The following is a 13,918-nucleotide window of genomic DNA, read 5'->3' on the forward strand; positions in this document are numbered from 1 at the left end:
TGCCCTACCTCTGGGAACAGTCCCAGGATGTTCAATTAGAGAACAGAAAGCACAGTCTGTAAATGACACTGCCATCCTTGTGTGGGGCAGTTTGTCAGCAAACTGAGAATTAGGTCAATATTTGTGTTCACCCTTTTCACTCCACATTTATAATATCATAAAAACTTACAGCTGAGTCTGGCTGGCAGCCTGTTGTCTCACATGGCATACTTTCATGCTTCCAGCCTTGGTATGGTTAGCAAGGTAGATATAAAAATTCAGTAAATAATGCTATTGTATCATTTATATCTCATGGCCACACACATTATTGCTTACATTAGATTAGGAGAGGCTAACTATCGTGTTTAAAGATGTGAAATAATTCTGGAGTGAAAGTGGTTCAAAACAACCATTGTGAAGCTACATAGCTGGCCAGTGGATGAAAAAGCCCTCTGTACTGGTATAGTTGGTGGATATCTGATGCAGAAACCTCTAACTGCGAAAACAACCAAGTCTGCTCTAAATATTGCTCAAGGCACTTACTCATTGCAGTATTATGCTTTGCATGCTGTATTTTTTCAGAAGTTTAGCATTTTCGCAAATTTAACACTGGATTCACTGCAGATTTAGTACCTTTTCAAGTCCGTTGCCAGAAAAGAGTGTTCGCCGAATCAGCTAGAATTGCATACTATCAAAACGTTTTTGAAGAAACATCCTTGAGAATTTCTCTTTAACTTCATGTTTCTGGACTGGTTTTGTTTCAACTAAAGCTGCTCATCAAGTCCAAGTGATTCCTATATTTGTAATGGAGCCAGGCATTCCAAAGGGTTTTACTAAATCCTACATGTATAATTAGTATGAAAGCTAAAATCATTAATTGTTAGTTCAGTCTTCTACCAAGATACAAAGATATGGCCTAGCAAAACTGGAATACAGAAAAATTACCATCCTGCTTAAATATTCACACCAGTGTTGTTTACAGTTATATTATCATTTTATTTACATCCTGAGCCATTGATCCTTCCAGAGAAGAGCCAGCCTGTTGAGCTGAAAAAATAAGATTAGGAGCTGAGGAACGTGTAAATTCTAAAAGAAGGGCTTATATTTAAAAAATTGCTAGTTATTAGTGAAAGCCATAGACCAGAAACGACTGAAAATTTGAAAAGTGAGTCTAGATGTGAGTCTAATTATAGTACTTAATTGCTAAAAGTTAAAGGTGTCCAAGCCAAGTTTAGCCCTTAAATTCCTTACACTACTATGGTTTGAAGATTCATGAGCATTCCCTTTTCAAGTGTAACCTTTTTTTTTTTTTTTTTAATTAACTTTGAATATTTGGAATAATGAAGCTTAAAAACCCTTTCAAAGATATCCAAGTTTATTACTGAAAAAGTGCAATATTCAAATGTGTATGATACAGTAAGTAGTTGCATTTGTACATGTAAACCTTGGTAAAGTAAACAGCATCTCAAAGACAAATCTATGCCAAAAGTGTCTTACAACAGTTAATCAGATCAACAACTTTTTCCTTGGTGAATTCTTTTAGTTCTGGGGTACATAAGAGCTTGTAAAAGTAATCTTAAAACACAAAAGAAACCAAAAGCTGACATGTCAGAGGAACTTCTAGCTTGCAGTGCATAAAAGTCAACTTCTCTGAAACGCTCTGTGGCACTGTAATCTTATTTTAAGTATTACTTACAAAGTGCAGATCTATGAATAGAAAAAATAGTTGAGATTTTATTCTTATTCCTTACTTAGAAACCAAGTTGTATTTAAGTATTAAATAAATTTCAAGTATATACACATTTTAAGAAATCTCTTATGATCATGATATTGCAAGTTAACCAGGACTATCCAAGTAAAAAATGACTGAGCTATCTTATTCAGTTAGATTTTACATGACACTGTTTAAAATAACTGAAATTTCAGTGATACTACTCTAGGTAAAAATCAGAGCCAACAGTTTGGAAGATTTTTCAGTACAAAACTCTGAGTCATCTAAATAGACCACAAAATTACAAGGTGATCTGAATTTTTTTTTCATTATTAACAGAAAAAAACATCATGTTCTCAGTGGTTAGAATCTTGTTACCTTTAGACTACATTTGGTTTAACCATAATTTCTCCCCCAAGTAGCATCCTAACTAGCTCATGCCAGTAAGAATGCAAACTACAGAGAACATATAACATTACAGAGGTTACAGCAACAACTTAGAACAGAACTTACACAAAGTAATTTCCAGTGCAGTGAGGAGGAAACACGCCATTAACATTCTAAGACTAAATCCCATTCCTGGATTTAAAAGTTCCTGTGTAACATGGAACAACAAAGTGGTGTCTCTACACTTCCTTGTTGTGCTGTTTTAACTTTGTGCTGTCATGGTAACATTGTGCTATCATGATTACACCAAAACCATGCCTATATAAATTTCTGGTAAATGTGGTTGACAATGTCAGTATTAGAGAAAAAATGTCAATTATGTAGATTTAAAAATGCTAGGATTATGTAGAGCATTTAGGATGTGTGTGGGTGGGATATAAGAAGTGCAACATATATAGTGCTTTGGGAGAGTGGCTGAAAGGACAGATCCAGAAACAGGTGGCCTACTGGCACACTTTGGTAGACCCTGTGCTTACTCCCAACACTCCATCCAGTGCATACCAACCTGTAAAAAGCACCAGACAAACTAGCATTTGTGCACTTTCTGCTTTGGCTTCTCAGTTAGGGACATCCAAAAATAGCCTGTTAAAACTTCTGCAGTTACAGAATTGCCCTGGAAATTGGACTGTCAGCAAGAAGGCATCACTTATTAAAATACTGAGTATAAGTAAAGATTGAGAAAAATAGAAGGATTTAGGAGGACTGTCGTCATGCTCCATCTTCAAACCCTTGTTTTGCAGAACCTGCCAGAATTCTGGAGAAAAACCTGCTGAAGTGCCGAGGAGTCCTTTGGTTCCTCTGCTCCTCCTCAGCCTCTGCACGCTGGCTTGTTGCATTTTATCCCAGCAGAACATAGGCTTTGCGAGCATGAGGTCAACTATGAAAAGACTGAGGGATCTTTAAAAACTGCTAAATTTTCCACCACAGGAATTTAGGATTGTAATTCACTTAAACACTTTCCAAAAGTGTCATTGCATGCATTTTAGACAAAGTATTCATTTGAACTAACAAAAAAAACCCCCCAAAACCAACAAAAGTATGTAAACGTGGAATTCTGTTTGAATTCTAGTGTCAGCATTAACACCAAATAAACACGATTATGAAAGGCTATGTATTTGTTTCAACCTTTACCCCAAATAAGCAATATCAGTAGTTTCTGAGGATTATGAAAAACAAAATGCTTCTGGAAATATTACTGTATTGTAAGTGATTGTTGGTATCACTGTTTTTATCTCTGTCCCCTTTCTCCTCCGCAACACTTAATAGAAAATGCAATTGTTTGATTTTCCATTAACCTTATTGCCTTTATATTTAGCTGTTTGTCCTGGGTTCAGCTTAAAACATGACACTGTTTGTATAAAATAAGTTTTATTGATATGGCCATTGCCCAGTGTATATAAAAGTCCCTAGTTTTTAACAGTTTTAATGAAAATTTGTGACACTTTCAAGTTAACTACATACTAACCTTTTCAGTTTCTTTTCAATTTATGGACACGGATGATCTTTAGTTAATCAAAACTATATGATGCTTCTAAATATGTATGCATTAATTTGCCTGTGAATGAACTGAGACATAATACAAAAAATTCATAAGGCCCATTATGCCATGCAGGAGTTCACAGTCCTACATGGCATCAGTGCATTAGAACTTCACAGTCCTACTAAATGCCTGGATCCCATGGCTCCAGAAATTCTCTCTGGCAGCCCTCCCATTTGGAGTGTGAACTGGAAGAAGCCACAGCAAGCAAACAGCACTACTTACTTACATTAGGCTGATCATTAAGTACATTAGGAATAACATATCACCAAAATTCTTGCCTTTCCCCACACTAGCACTCATTCTAAAGCTGTGTTTTCCAAGGTATTTTTCCTTCTGAAGAACTTTTCATGAAAGAAACTTCACAGATTCAGGAATTTACACATTAAGGTAGCCATTAACCTATTTTCACTATGCCCCCTAGACGTTTTTCTTTTGAGCTTTTCACAGGACTCAATGAGTCAAACTGATCCTCAGAAAACAATTTAAGACAAGTTGGTGTTGGAAAAGGGCATAGAAACAGCTGATGGGTGTTTTGTACAAATTAAGATAAGTACTTCCAAAGAAACATTAACAAAACAACCACTTATCGTCCATCATCACCATGGAAATTTTAGCCTTGTCATCATCAATATTAACTTCCATGTTCACCTATATTTTCTCTATAAATCCTTTAACAAAAAGGGTTAGGAAAGAAAAATCGAAAAGTAAACATCGCATCATTTGCCTTGTTTCCAAATATTAGTACTGTGTCACGGTGCTCAAACACTGTACTCTGTTTCTGGTAAGGAAACTGGATTACAGTATAACAAGTTGAAAGACTGCTCAATCTTCAGACAATTCTGTTAGTACTAAGTTGTGAATACTGAGTTCTTGATGCCTCCATCTATATGGAGACAGACTGAGCTCTAAGAAGGAACCTCTCATTAGGATGGCTAATGCAGCAGAATTATTTTTTTTTATTTTTTTTTTTTTTTACTTTTTTAGTCACCAGAACTCAGATCTCACACATCAGGCACAAATTTAGAATAATAAGTCATAAGCAATGAGATGTGTATGATCTACATGGACTTTTTTGTTATTTCTGAGATGGAGATTTCTTCTGTCTGAATCAACACAAAATTTGGTTAGGAATAATTACGACATTTTGGACTAACCTTTTGTATTTCAAAATATCTAGTTGCTCATGCAGTCTCTCTAAGGGCGCATGCATAGAGCAAAGTTGTCACAGATTAGATTTGCAATGACCTAAAGCATTTTTTTGCACAAACTGAAGTTCTAAAGCTTTGTCAGATTTCACAAATGCAGCTCGCATGCACAGTCTATTCATACTGGTCATATGTTTGGAAAGACAATATTTAGCATCTGAAAAGATCATTCACCATTCATAAAATATATTATTCCTGAGGACAGTGTGCTTTGTACTTCAGTAAAATAACGTGCAGTCAATGCAAACAGCATACTAAACAAAATCTAGCAAAAAGATTTCTCAGCTTAAGCAAATGGCTAGATAGTGGCAAAACCTTCAGACATTGCTGAGGTCCTCAAAAAATAAAGGAACACACACAGTGTTTCTCCAAAACTTCCTGTGCTTTTCCAGTGCATAAAATGTACAATGCCAGATCTACATACTTGCCTTTGAAATACTCCCATACACCAGTGCTGAAAATCATTAATAACATATATATTTAAAACCCAATTACAAGAAAGATTTCTTTCCTACGTTTTTTTTCAAATCCAATTGGCATCTGCCTAAGTATGTATTGACATGTGCTAATATCCTCAGCAAAACCAGGGAAGTATAAAATAGTATTTCTGATTTTTGCCTGATTTTATCCTGTATCTTTATACCTTGGGCCAGCCAAAGCATTTTGGTTTTAGAGAAAACATTAAAAAAGAGAGCTCATCTGTGACCTGCTGAAGAGCTGAAGTACTATTACTATGTGGCACAGAAACAGAAGCTGTGACACATGGTTAATGCTGTCAAACGGTGCTTGATAATATACAGGATGAAAACAGACAAGAGATTAAATCAACCTGTGTGATTCTATAAGCACTGAGGGGAGTGCATTAATTATTTCTGATAAGGACTCCTGAGGAACTAAACACACAACCCAGAATATGAAGGAACAAAACAGTCATTCCAGAATATGGGAAGTGAGTTCCACCAGCCCTTTATCACACAACTAAAAGCTAATATATCTGGAGAGACCAGACCTTCCAATTTCTTTCCTCCTTTGTGCAGTACTGTAGATACTCCTACAGTTGCCTTGTCTGGTCACAGACAGCTGGAATTAACCCAAAAATCTCATGAATAAAGTGAAATGGCTTAAGAATTTAAGGTCTGATGCTATGCCCTCTGGATACAATATATTCTACTTATCTGCCTTGATGGGCTTTTGACTCTAAACATTAATTTTATATGCATAATAAAATGATTGTGCTAATACATTCAAGTATATACTGGAATCACACTTTTTGATTCAGTAGGGTACTATAAGTAGTAAAAATTCAGGTCTTTTCATATCTGTCAGTAGTGATTTTGCTGCAGCTTCATCCCTAAAAATAGTTAAAATTTGCAGCCTTTATAGTTACTGTGCTTTGTTGACTCTTTGTTTTTGTAATTTTTCTTCATCCAATATACAGAAGTGTTATTTAGAATTATACAAGAGAAACAGAATGACTGAAACTCTCTTTCTCCATGCCCTTCTCTGCAAGGTAACCCTACACACTTGCTCAGATTGTTTAAATTATGTGCTGCTTTTTTCCCATATTATGAAACACTAGCAATAGGCAATCTCATTACCAAAATGTGACTATAACCATAAGCAACATTGCTGTATGCACATAAAACTTGAAATTTGATTCTTTATATGAACGTCTGTCTACCTTCTAGAGTGATTTTATCCCCCCTCCCCAAACTGTAAGAAGGCATACAAATAATAATTAAAAAATCTAAAAATAACCACTGTATGTGTGCATTTATATACAACCTGTATAAATGTCTGCCTGTATCTAACTCCCATGCTTTGACATATTTATGCCAATAGAAGTAGTGCACATTACTGGAGCATTTACATTTACAGTAAGAAGAGGAGCATTGTTATAAAACACTCTGCTTCTCCTTCCCTGAACAAGCAAATCAATGTTATACTATATGCCTGATATATATCTGCATAAGCTTGCATACTATAAAGTTATTCATATATTGAGGACAAAGTCATTTGCAAGGTTAGCATTCTGTGAAGTCATAGAATCGTTGCCCAGACAGGTCAAAACGAACAGTAACACAGTTAGACATCTGCATGCTACACCAGAGCATGAAAATGACAAATCTTTCATCCTGGAAGCATGTGGAGGTGGCCTTTCTGCACACAAAAGTGAAAGGCAATTCAACAGCCACATCATTTTCAAATAGAGCTGCAATGTGGGCAATGCAATGTGTTCTCTTAGTGCTGCTGTTTTCTCTTTGAATTTAGAATTTTTGGTTTTCAACTAGAAGGATAAATTAATGACACTGACATGTGCAAGTCTTAAACTGCATAGTATATATTAAGCAGCCACAGACCCCTTTTTTTTTAGGGTAGGACCACATCCACAATCTCAACAAGAGACTAGGACAAACCTGACAGAACAGTAAGCTTGAAAGATCATTTATATCAAGTTATGGCCACAAAGGCAAAAATTGCTCTTTTCTTCAGAGACATTACAGATGGAGCTGAGCAATCAGAAGCTGTAGAAGTAGTGGATATCATGTAAGTTTGTTTGAGTCATGCCCTTACTGTATAAGTTGACAGGTAATTTTCCATTTCCATTTCGCTGTTAGTATCTTCACAAACAGCATGAAAATTCATTGCCTTTTTTAAATCATGGTGTCCAAATTTTTTATCTGTCTGCACGTTCCTGAATGCCAATTCTGACCAGAGTTGCTGACTCACCGCAGACCCATTACAGGTAAGGCTTTTCATTTCATTCATCAGAAGCATCTATTTTCCAGTTGCCACCAAAACCTGCAACTGTCCTGCCCAGCAAGAACATATATATACACTGTGTATCTCATATGCTGATGCCAGACTCTGACTTAGTTTTGTAACTGCACTCTTCAATTTCCAAACAGTGTTTTTGTTGCAGCATGGTAGTGACTAAGGCCATTCATGGTGATACTGTTTCCCATTCTTTTTCCTTTCTCTCTGCAAATGCTCCAGTTCAGCCTCATACATCATTTCCTGGACTAAGTATTTCTCTCTCCTCATTCTGTCACACAAGTCTTTAGGCATGTCTGGAATCAGGTAGGCAATGAAAGACTTTATTCCAAAAACAAGGTGCTGAAAAGAAGAATGAAAAGAATTGCTTCAAAGAATTGCTTCAAAGGTGCATAAATGTTCACTTCTAATATCCATATTTTAGAGCCTAAAGGCTTGTGGCAAAACTGGAATTGAGGTTTAATTCAGGACCAAAAATCAACTCGTTTGTTTTTTTTATTGTATTATATTTTATAGTTTTACAGAAATGTGAAAATGCTGAAGTCTTCTGAAAAGAAAAACTTCAGTGACCTAAATGAAGACATGACTGCAGGATATGCTAGTCTGAATAACAACAGCTAACACTACCTACAAGCAGTCATTGTTAAGAGGCTGTAATCAAAGTAACCAGACTCCTGGACAGTCTGTAATACATTCTCCAAAGTTAGCACACACATTTCTATTTTTGTATTAAGCTAGAATCATGTACATTTCCCTGACACAGATTTTAACTGGTAATAATTGTGCTTAATGTAAACCTGAGTTGCACTTTTTAAAAAAAAGATGAAAGATTTGATTCAGAACTGACCTGATGTATGACTTAAGGAAACACAATTTTGGAGGGAATCTAAAAATCTGTGTGTGCTCTGTCAATTCAGTCTGACTGACGACAGCTTAGGGAAGGTGATTTTTTCCCCCTCTTTCTCCTGACTGTAATGAACAAGAAACTGATGATGCTGACATTTTTTTATGGGACTACTGTAAAAAAAAAAAAAAAAAAAATCAACCAAGAGTTTAAAGAAGTAGAAAGGAATTGTTCCTTTTCATGACTAACCTCAAATACTATGATGAAGGCCAGACGTGCTGCCAGGACATGCCAGAACTGTAAAGTGAATTCATATGGAGTTGAACTCCATGGTGGGGCTCTGTAATCTCTATACCTGGAAAGCAAATCAAAACCCAGTAAGTTAGTCTGTGCTTGAAAACCTGGACAAGGAGAGAAACTAAAGTGAAAGTGTACTTCAAGAGGAATTAAACAGAAAAGGAGAAGAACAGTCCACAACATAAACAAATAATAAAGAAATAAATGAAGACGGCACTCTTTTCTTCCAAAATTCCAGAGCAAACAATTTCTTTTGTTGTTGTAAAGCTGACACCCTGGAGTGTTACGTTCAAGTGTGTTGATTCTAAATTGGTTCTTGTCTGTGCATCTAAGTACTTGAGATTCTCCAGACAAAATTTGCATAAATGTAACATGATTCTATAACTTCTTAGTCAATTCAAGCTAACTCTCACTGCAAAACTAAATTTGAAACCAGAAGTGCACTTACGCAATGTTGTATTTATTTTTTATGCCTAATTTCTCGTATATATCTTGCATAATTGTTTGGGATCTCTAAATGGGTTAGAGCCATAAAAAAAAAATTTAATTGTGTATTTTAATTAATGGACCTCAGAATGCTTAAGAAAACCAAAATGAGAATTTTTACCCTCTTGGCAACTGGGGAAACCTTGAAGTGAAATAATTCATAGAGGCATGAAAGACAGGGCTTGAAAGAGTCCTGGAAAAACTCAGAACACAGGTTTCCAGTCTGTTAGTACTGCATCCTACCACACAGTGTTTGCACTTGAAACATGGTTCTATGCTGAACCAACTTGAACTCCAATGCTTTTACAAGCAAAAAAGAAACTGTTACGCCAGTAATTTAAGCACTGACTTCCTGTTTTATGTCTGTATTAATGTCTATGCCTATATTACAAGAAAGGAGAGCATCAGAACATACCGGCAGTATCCTGAGTATCCCATTCCAAGTTCACTCAAATCAAATACTGATAAACTGCTGTTGACATATCCTTTTAAGCATCTGAAAGGAAAAGACATAGGGTGAAGACATTCTTCATGAAGTGGTTATGCAGCACAGATCCTCCATGTAAACAGTCTGCTATCACATGTTGTGAGCATATAAATTTCTTTGCTTATCAGGACAAAACCAATTCTAAATTTTCAAACAGATAAGCAGGGTTTTATTGGAAAGAAACAAGAAACATGTTTCAGGGATAACACTGTCTAAAAATCCACTTTCAGCACTTTTCATGGTTTTGCTTCTTATCCATAAGCAGACATAAATTGCAAATGGTTGCTACAGTGTTCTCTGATGTCTCAAAATTACTGTACTTAGAAAGATGGTGAGAGGCAGAAAGAAGACCTATTCGACATCCTGGCAGAATCTGCACCCAGTCATGCAGCATATACCAAAAAATGTCAGGTTTTGAGTTGAATCAAAGAAGAATTTTCACCAACAGTAAAATCAACAGTGCATATATACCAAACAGCCATCTTAAAGGCAACAAATTATTACGATTGATGGTAGAGATCACATAAATGCATTGAACTAGTGAAGAAGAAAAAAATTTGTCTGTTGCTGGAAAACCATGGACACACATAAGACACCCCATCTTCTTGGAAAGCTGTCCTGTAGTTTAACATAGGGCCTTTTGAAAGGCAAAGACACTTAAAAATAGATGCATCAGAGATCCTATTATATACTTCCTGAACCTTCAGGTTTGCTGTGACGCCTCAGATAACTACTGGCAAAAGAAGAAATAGAATTACATAGTTCTCTGTTAAATGGGTAGCGTACATTAAGCACTACTTTTTTTCTGCCATGGTCTTTTCTCATCCTATTCTTCCTCATCCTTTCTGCCCCTAAATTCTGTCCTCCTGTGACAGCACAAGAAGAGTAACTCTCTCTTTTGAATCATTACAGATGGAGCAAAAAGGAAAGGATGGATAGACCCCTGTGGTTTGAACTGGGGCACAGTTTGTGAATGCATCAGTACTGGCTTGCTGGACAAGCCTTGATGCTTTCACTCTTACCATTCCTCCTGTGCAATAAAGAAGATAAGTTGTGCTTGTGAGATGTGCTATAGCACTAGTAAAGTGATGCTTCCTTTTCTTTAGGTAACCTTGATCCCATATTAAAAAGACAATAAAACCCTCCAAAACCATCCCCTAAAATCACCTACAGGGCACTGGTCCCCAGATAAAAGAGAGGGTGCCCGTAAGTACTGTGAGCTGTTTAGATCATGTCATGACAGACAGTGGGAAATGCAGACTGAACACAGTGGACACAGTTCAGAGACACTGGTAAGCTGCTGGAAAGAAATGCAGGAAACTGGCCTGATGGGGCAAAGACAGGCAAGCTACCTTGCTTGAAGCTAATTAAAACCATATATGGAGTCAGGCTGAATAGTGTCGATGCCAATCTTGCTGGTGCTTGGCTGCAAGCATTTCTGAAGAGAAACAGGCAGGGAAGTTTGAAGGTGAACAAGGCTTAGGGTAAAAGAGGGTTTAGCATATATGTGTGTGCGAGCATAGTGTTAGCAGACAGTCAGAACTATTACAGAAAAGAAGAAAACCTTATCTAGAGAAAGCCTGTAAACTGCTACGATGCATAGTGAACTTTGTTGTTTGCATTCAGAAGGGAAGACATCATTTTCCACTTACATGTCCATGCAGTTTGTTTGCAAACTCTCTGGAATGGCTGAGTTACACTTGCACTTAGCATCTGTGAAGATTTGCACAGATGTAAAAGGTAAAATACTGCTGATACATGTTATGTATGGTAACAGAAAGACAGCTGAATAAGTGAGCTTCCACTGAATTATACATGTATATATAAAGAATATGCGAATTACTTTTCTTGTCTGTACCCTTGATCTGTACAGGGACCATATTTGTATGCATAGACAAAACGTGGAATGTAATCGGAAGTAATGGCAATAACAAAGGCATTGGTGATGACAGCCAGGACTCCAATTCCTTCCAGAATCCCATACCAGATACCTAGAAACAAGAGAAATGACAAGGAAATCATCAAATTTTTACAATCATATTAAGTCATACTAATGACACTTAAGCCACTGTTAGTCATATAGTTATCCTTTCTTATTGAGAAAGACCTACTCGGTCAGATCTTTTCTGTGATTTTTTGTGATTAAGTCATGTCCCCACACCCCTGCCACCACTGACTCCACCTGAATGAAGTTTTACAGTAGGACACACACTGCTGAGAAGAAATGGCTAAAGCAACAAAGGTATAACCACAATCCTTGGTTATAGAGGCCAAATACAAGATGTTGTAAAGAGATTCCTCATGTTTTTTTAATTCGGTTTTAAACCAAAAGTGAATTTAGTCCTTGTATTTCAAATAGCATTTTGGACCTAAAGTTCCAAAAATCAGAAGTCTAAAATACCATTTAGCCTGTTTTCAAAATTCGAACTATTATGATCCCTTTTTGGAAATGAAAAACGAATTTGAGGAGTCCTCTTAGCTAAGCAACTGAGTATTCTTTTGCTGCTTAACAGGAGAGTTGTCACTGAGATCTGTGGGTTACGTTATCAGTTTTACTTTTGATGCATGAACTATTTTAAGGGTTAAGCTGCATAAAAGAAGGAAAAAGTCATTAGGTTCTCTCACCTATATCTGTTGCTCTTGCAGGCATAGGTCTTCGCCACTGAGTGACAAACTTGTACGCATCTAACCTTATTTCTATGATATTGTTAAGCAATGCCAGGAGAGGTGCCAGTGGGAAAGCAGCAACAAAGATGGTGGTGAAGCCAAACTGTAAAACTAGACAGGCATTTCTCTGGTTAGAAAGTGGAAATGCAAACGATCTTTTAACATGGAATATAGTTCCATTTTCTTAAGAAAACTGGCACCTCCCTAAATTTGCTCACCCATCTCTAAATATTCATCCATTAAACCATGAAGATTCATAGGCTGTAGATTCCAGTCCTTTTCCCACTGAGGCAGAGAAACTTTATGCTCCATTAATTGCCCTCCTCTCTTCATTTTGCGTCGTGACCACCAATTCTGTAATAAACTTTATTAGATAAACAGAGTATTATTATTGACAGTATTTGCTCAGTAATTTACAAAACTTGCTGTTATTGTTTTGAAGTAAGAGGGCCTATTTTGAGCAGCACCTGAATGCTTACTCAGGTGTTTTCTGCAAACACTTATGATATCATATAAGATACAATTTAAATAAATCCTCAAAATTCTGCATTATGATTTTAATTATGTCTTTCATGTAGCATGCTAGTCATTCAACAAATAAGCCTTTCAGAATATGGTATCTGCTTGCATAGACATTTTCTGTAGGATTTACCTAAACAAAACAAAAAACAAAAAACAAAAAAAAAAAATCATGCTTCGCAAGAGCAATAAACCAGTAAGTAATGCTTTGTTTTTAATCCTGGGAAAGACAAACCAAGTAAGTGAAGCTCACTAAGAAATCTATGCTACTGGAATACATTGAACAGTCGAACATATCTACTACTTTGGAACAAACCTAAAGATCTGAAGGCTCTACAGATTATTTTTTTCTTGAAGTAATAAAGTGTGTCTAAAAAGGTGTTGCTGAAGCTGCAAAGATTTAAGATTATTTTTTATAAAGCTGTGCAGAAGTCTTTTCACGAAGTATCTATAATATTAAGTAGGTACTAGTCTCACACATTAAAATGTTATACAAATGAAAACTATTACCTAGTACTGTCAGAGGTGGCAATTAAAGACTATTGTTTGTTTCTACATATTACTGAAAAGAGGCTGAAGGTGGGAAATAATTTTCTTGTAAGTATTTTTATTAACAGGCTCTTATTTTTTCTCAAGCTAATTTAGGGTTTAGCTCTTAATCTCTCTTGCTACTGAAAGAGCAACTGCTGCCTCAGTTGTAAACAACTGCTTGTCAAAACAAAACGCTATTTGCCAGAAAGGATTATAAGCATGTTCTCAAATTCTGGGCTGAGAAGACAGGAAAGACTGATACTTCAGGTAGGTTTCTTCTTTTCAGAAATCCAAGCCTCACAACAACACAGTACATAGTTCATTTGCAGAATGATTGCACATTGTGAGCATAACCCTTTCTGACAGATTTTCAAGGTTGAGACTGATTAGATTAATATTTGATTAGCAACCTTCTCCTGAAAACATATTC

General features: G+C 36.3%; 1 protein-coding gene across 2 annotated transcripts in view; it reads right to left on the reverse strand.

Moving 5' to 3' along the window:
- Nucleotides 1-7,791: 7,791 nt before the first annotated feature.
- The window catches only part of ANO3 (anoctamin 3), a 200,765-nt gene continuing 194,638 nt past the window's right edge, over nucleotides 7,792-13,918 (reverse strand). For both annotated transcript variants that reach the window (XM_065683383.1, XM_065683384.1), the window contains 6 exons: nucleotides 12,657-12,802; nucleotides 12,397-12,549; nucleotides 11,615-11,762; nucleotides 9,700-9,780; nucleotides 8,751-8,856; nucleotides 7,792-7,999 (listed from right to left, as the gene is read on the reverse strand). In XM_065683383.1, the coding sequence (XP_065539455.1) occupies nucleotides 7,817-7,999; nucleotides 8,751-8,856; nucleotides 9,700-9,780; nucleotides 11,615-11,762; nucleotides 12,397-12,549; nucleotides 12,657-12,802 (817 nt within the window). In that variant the 3' untranslated portion in view covers nucleotides 7,792-7,816. The remainder of the gene's footprint in view (nucleotides 8,000-8,750; nucleotides 8,857-9,699; nucleotides 9,781-11,614; nucleotides 11,763-12,396; nucleotides 12,550-12,656; nucleotides 12,803-13,918) is intronic.

The sequence above is a fragment of the Lathamus discolor genome, chromosome 6 (assembly GCF_037157495.1).
Source record: "Lathamus discolor isolate bLatDis1 chromosome 6, bLatDis1.hap1, whole genome shotgun sequence".
NCBI lineage: Eukaryota > Metazoa > Chordata > Aves > Psittaciformes > Psittacidae > Lathamus > Lathamus discolor.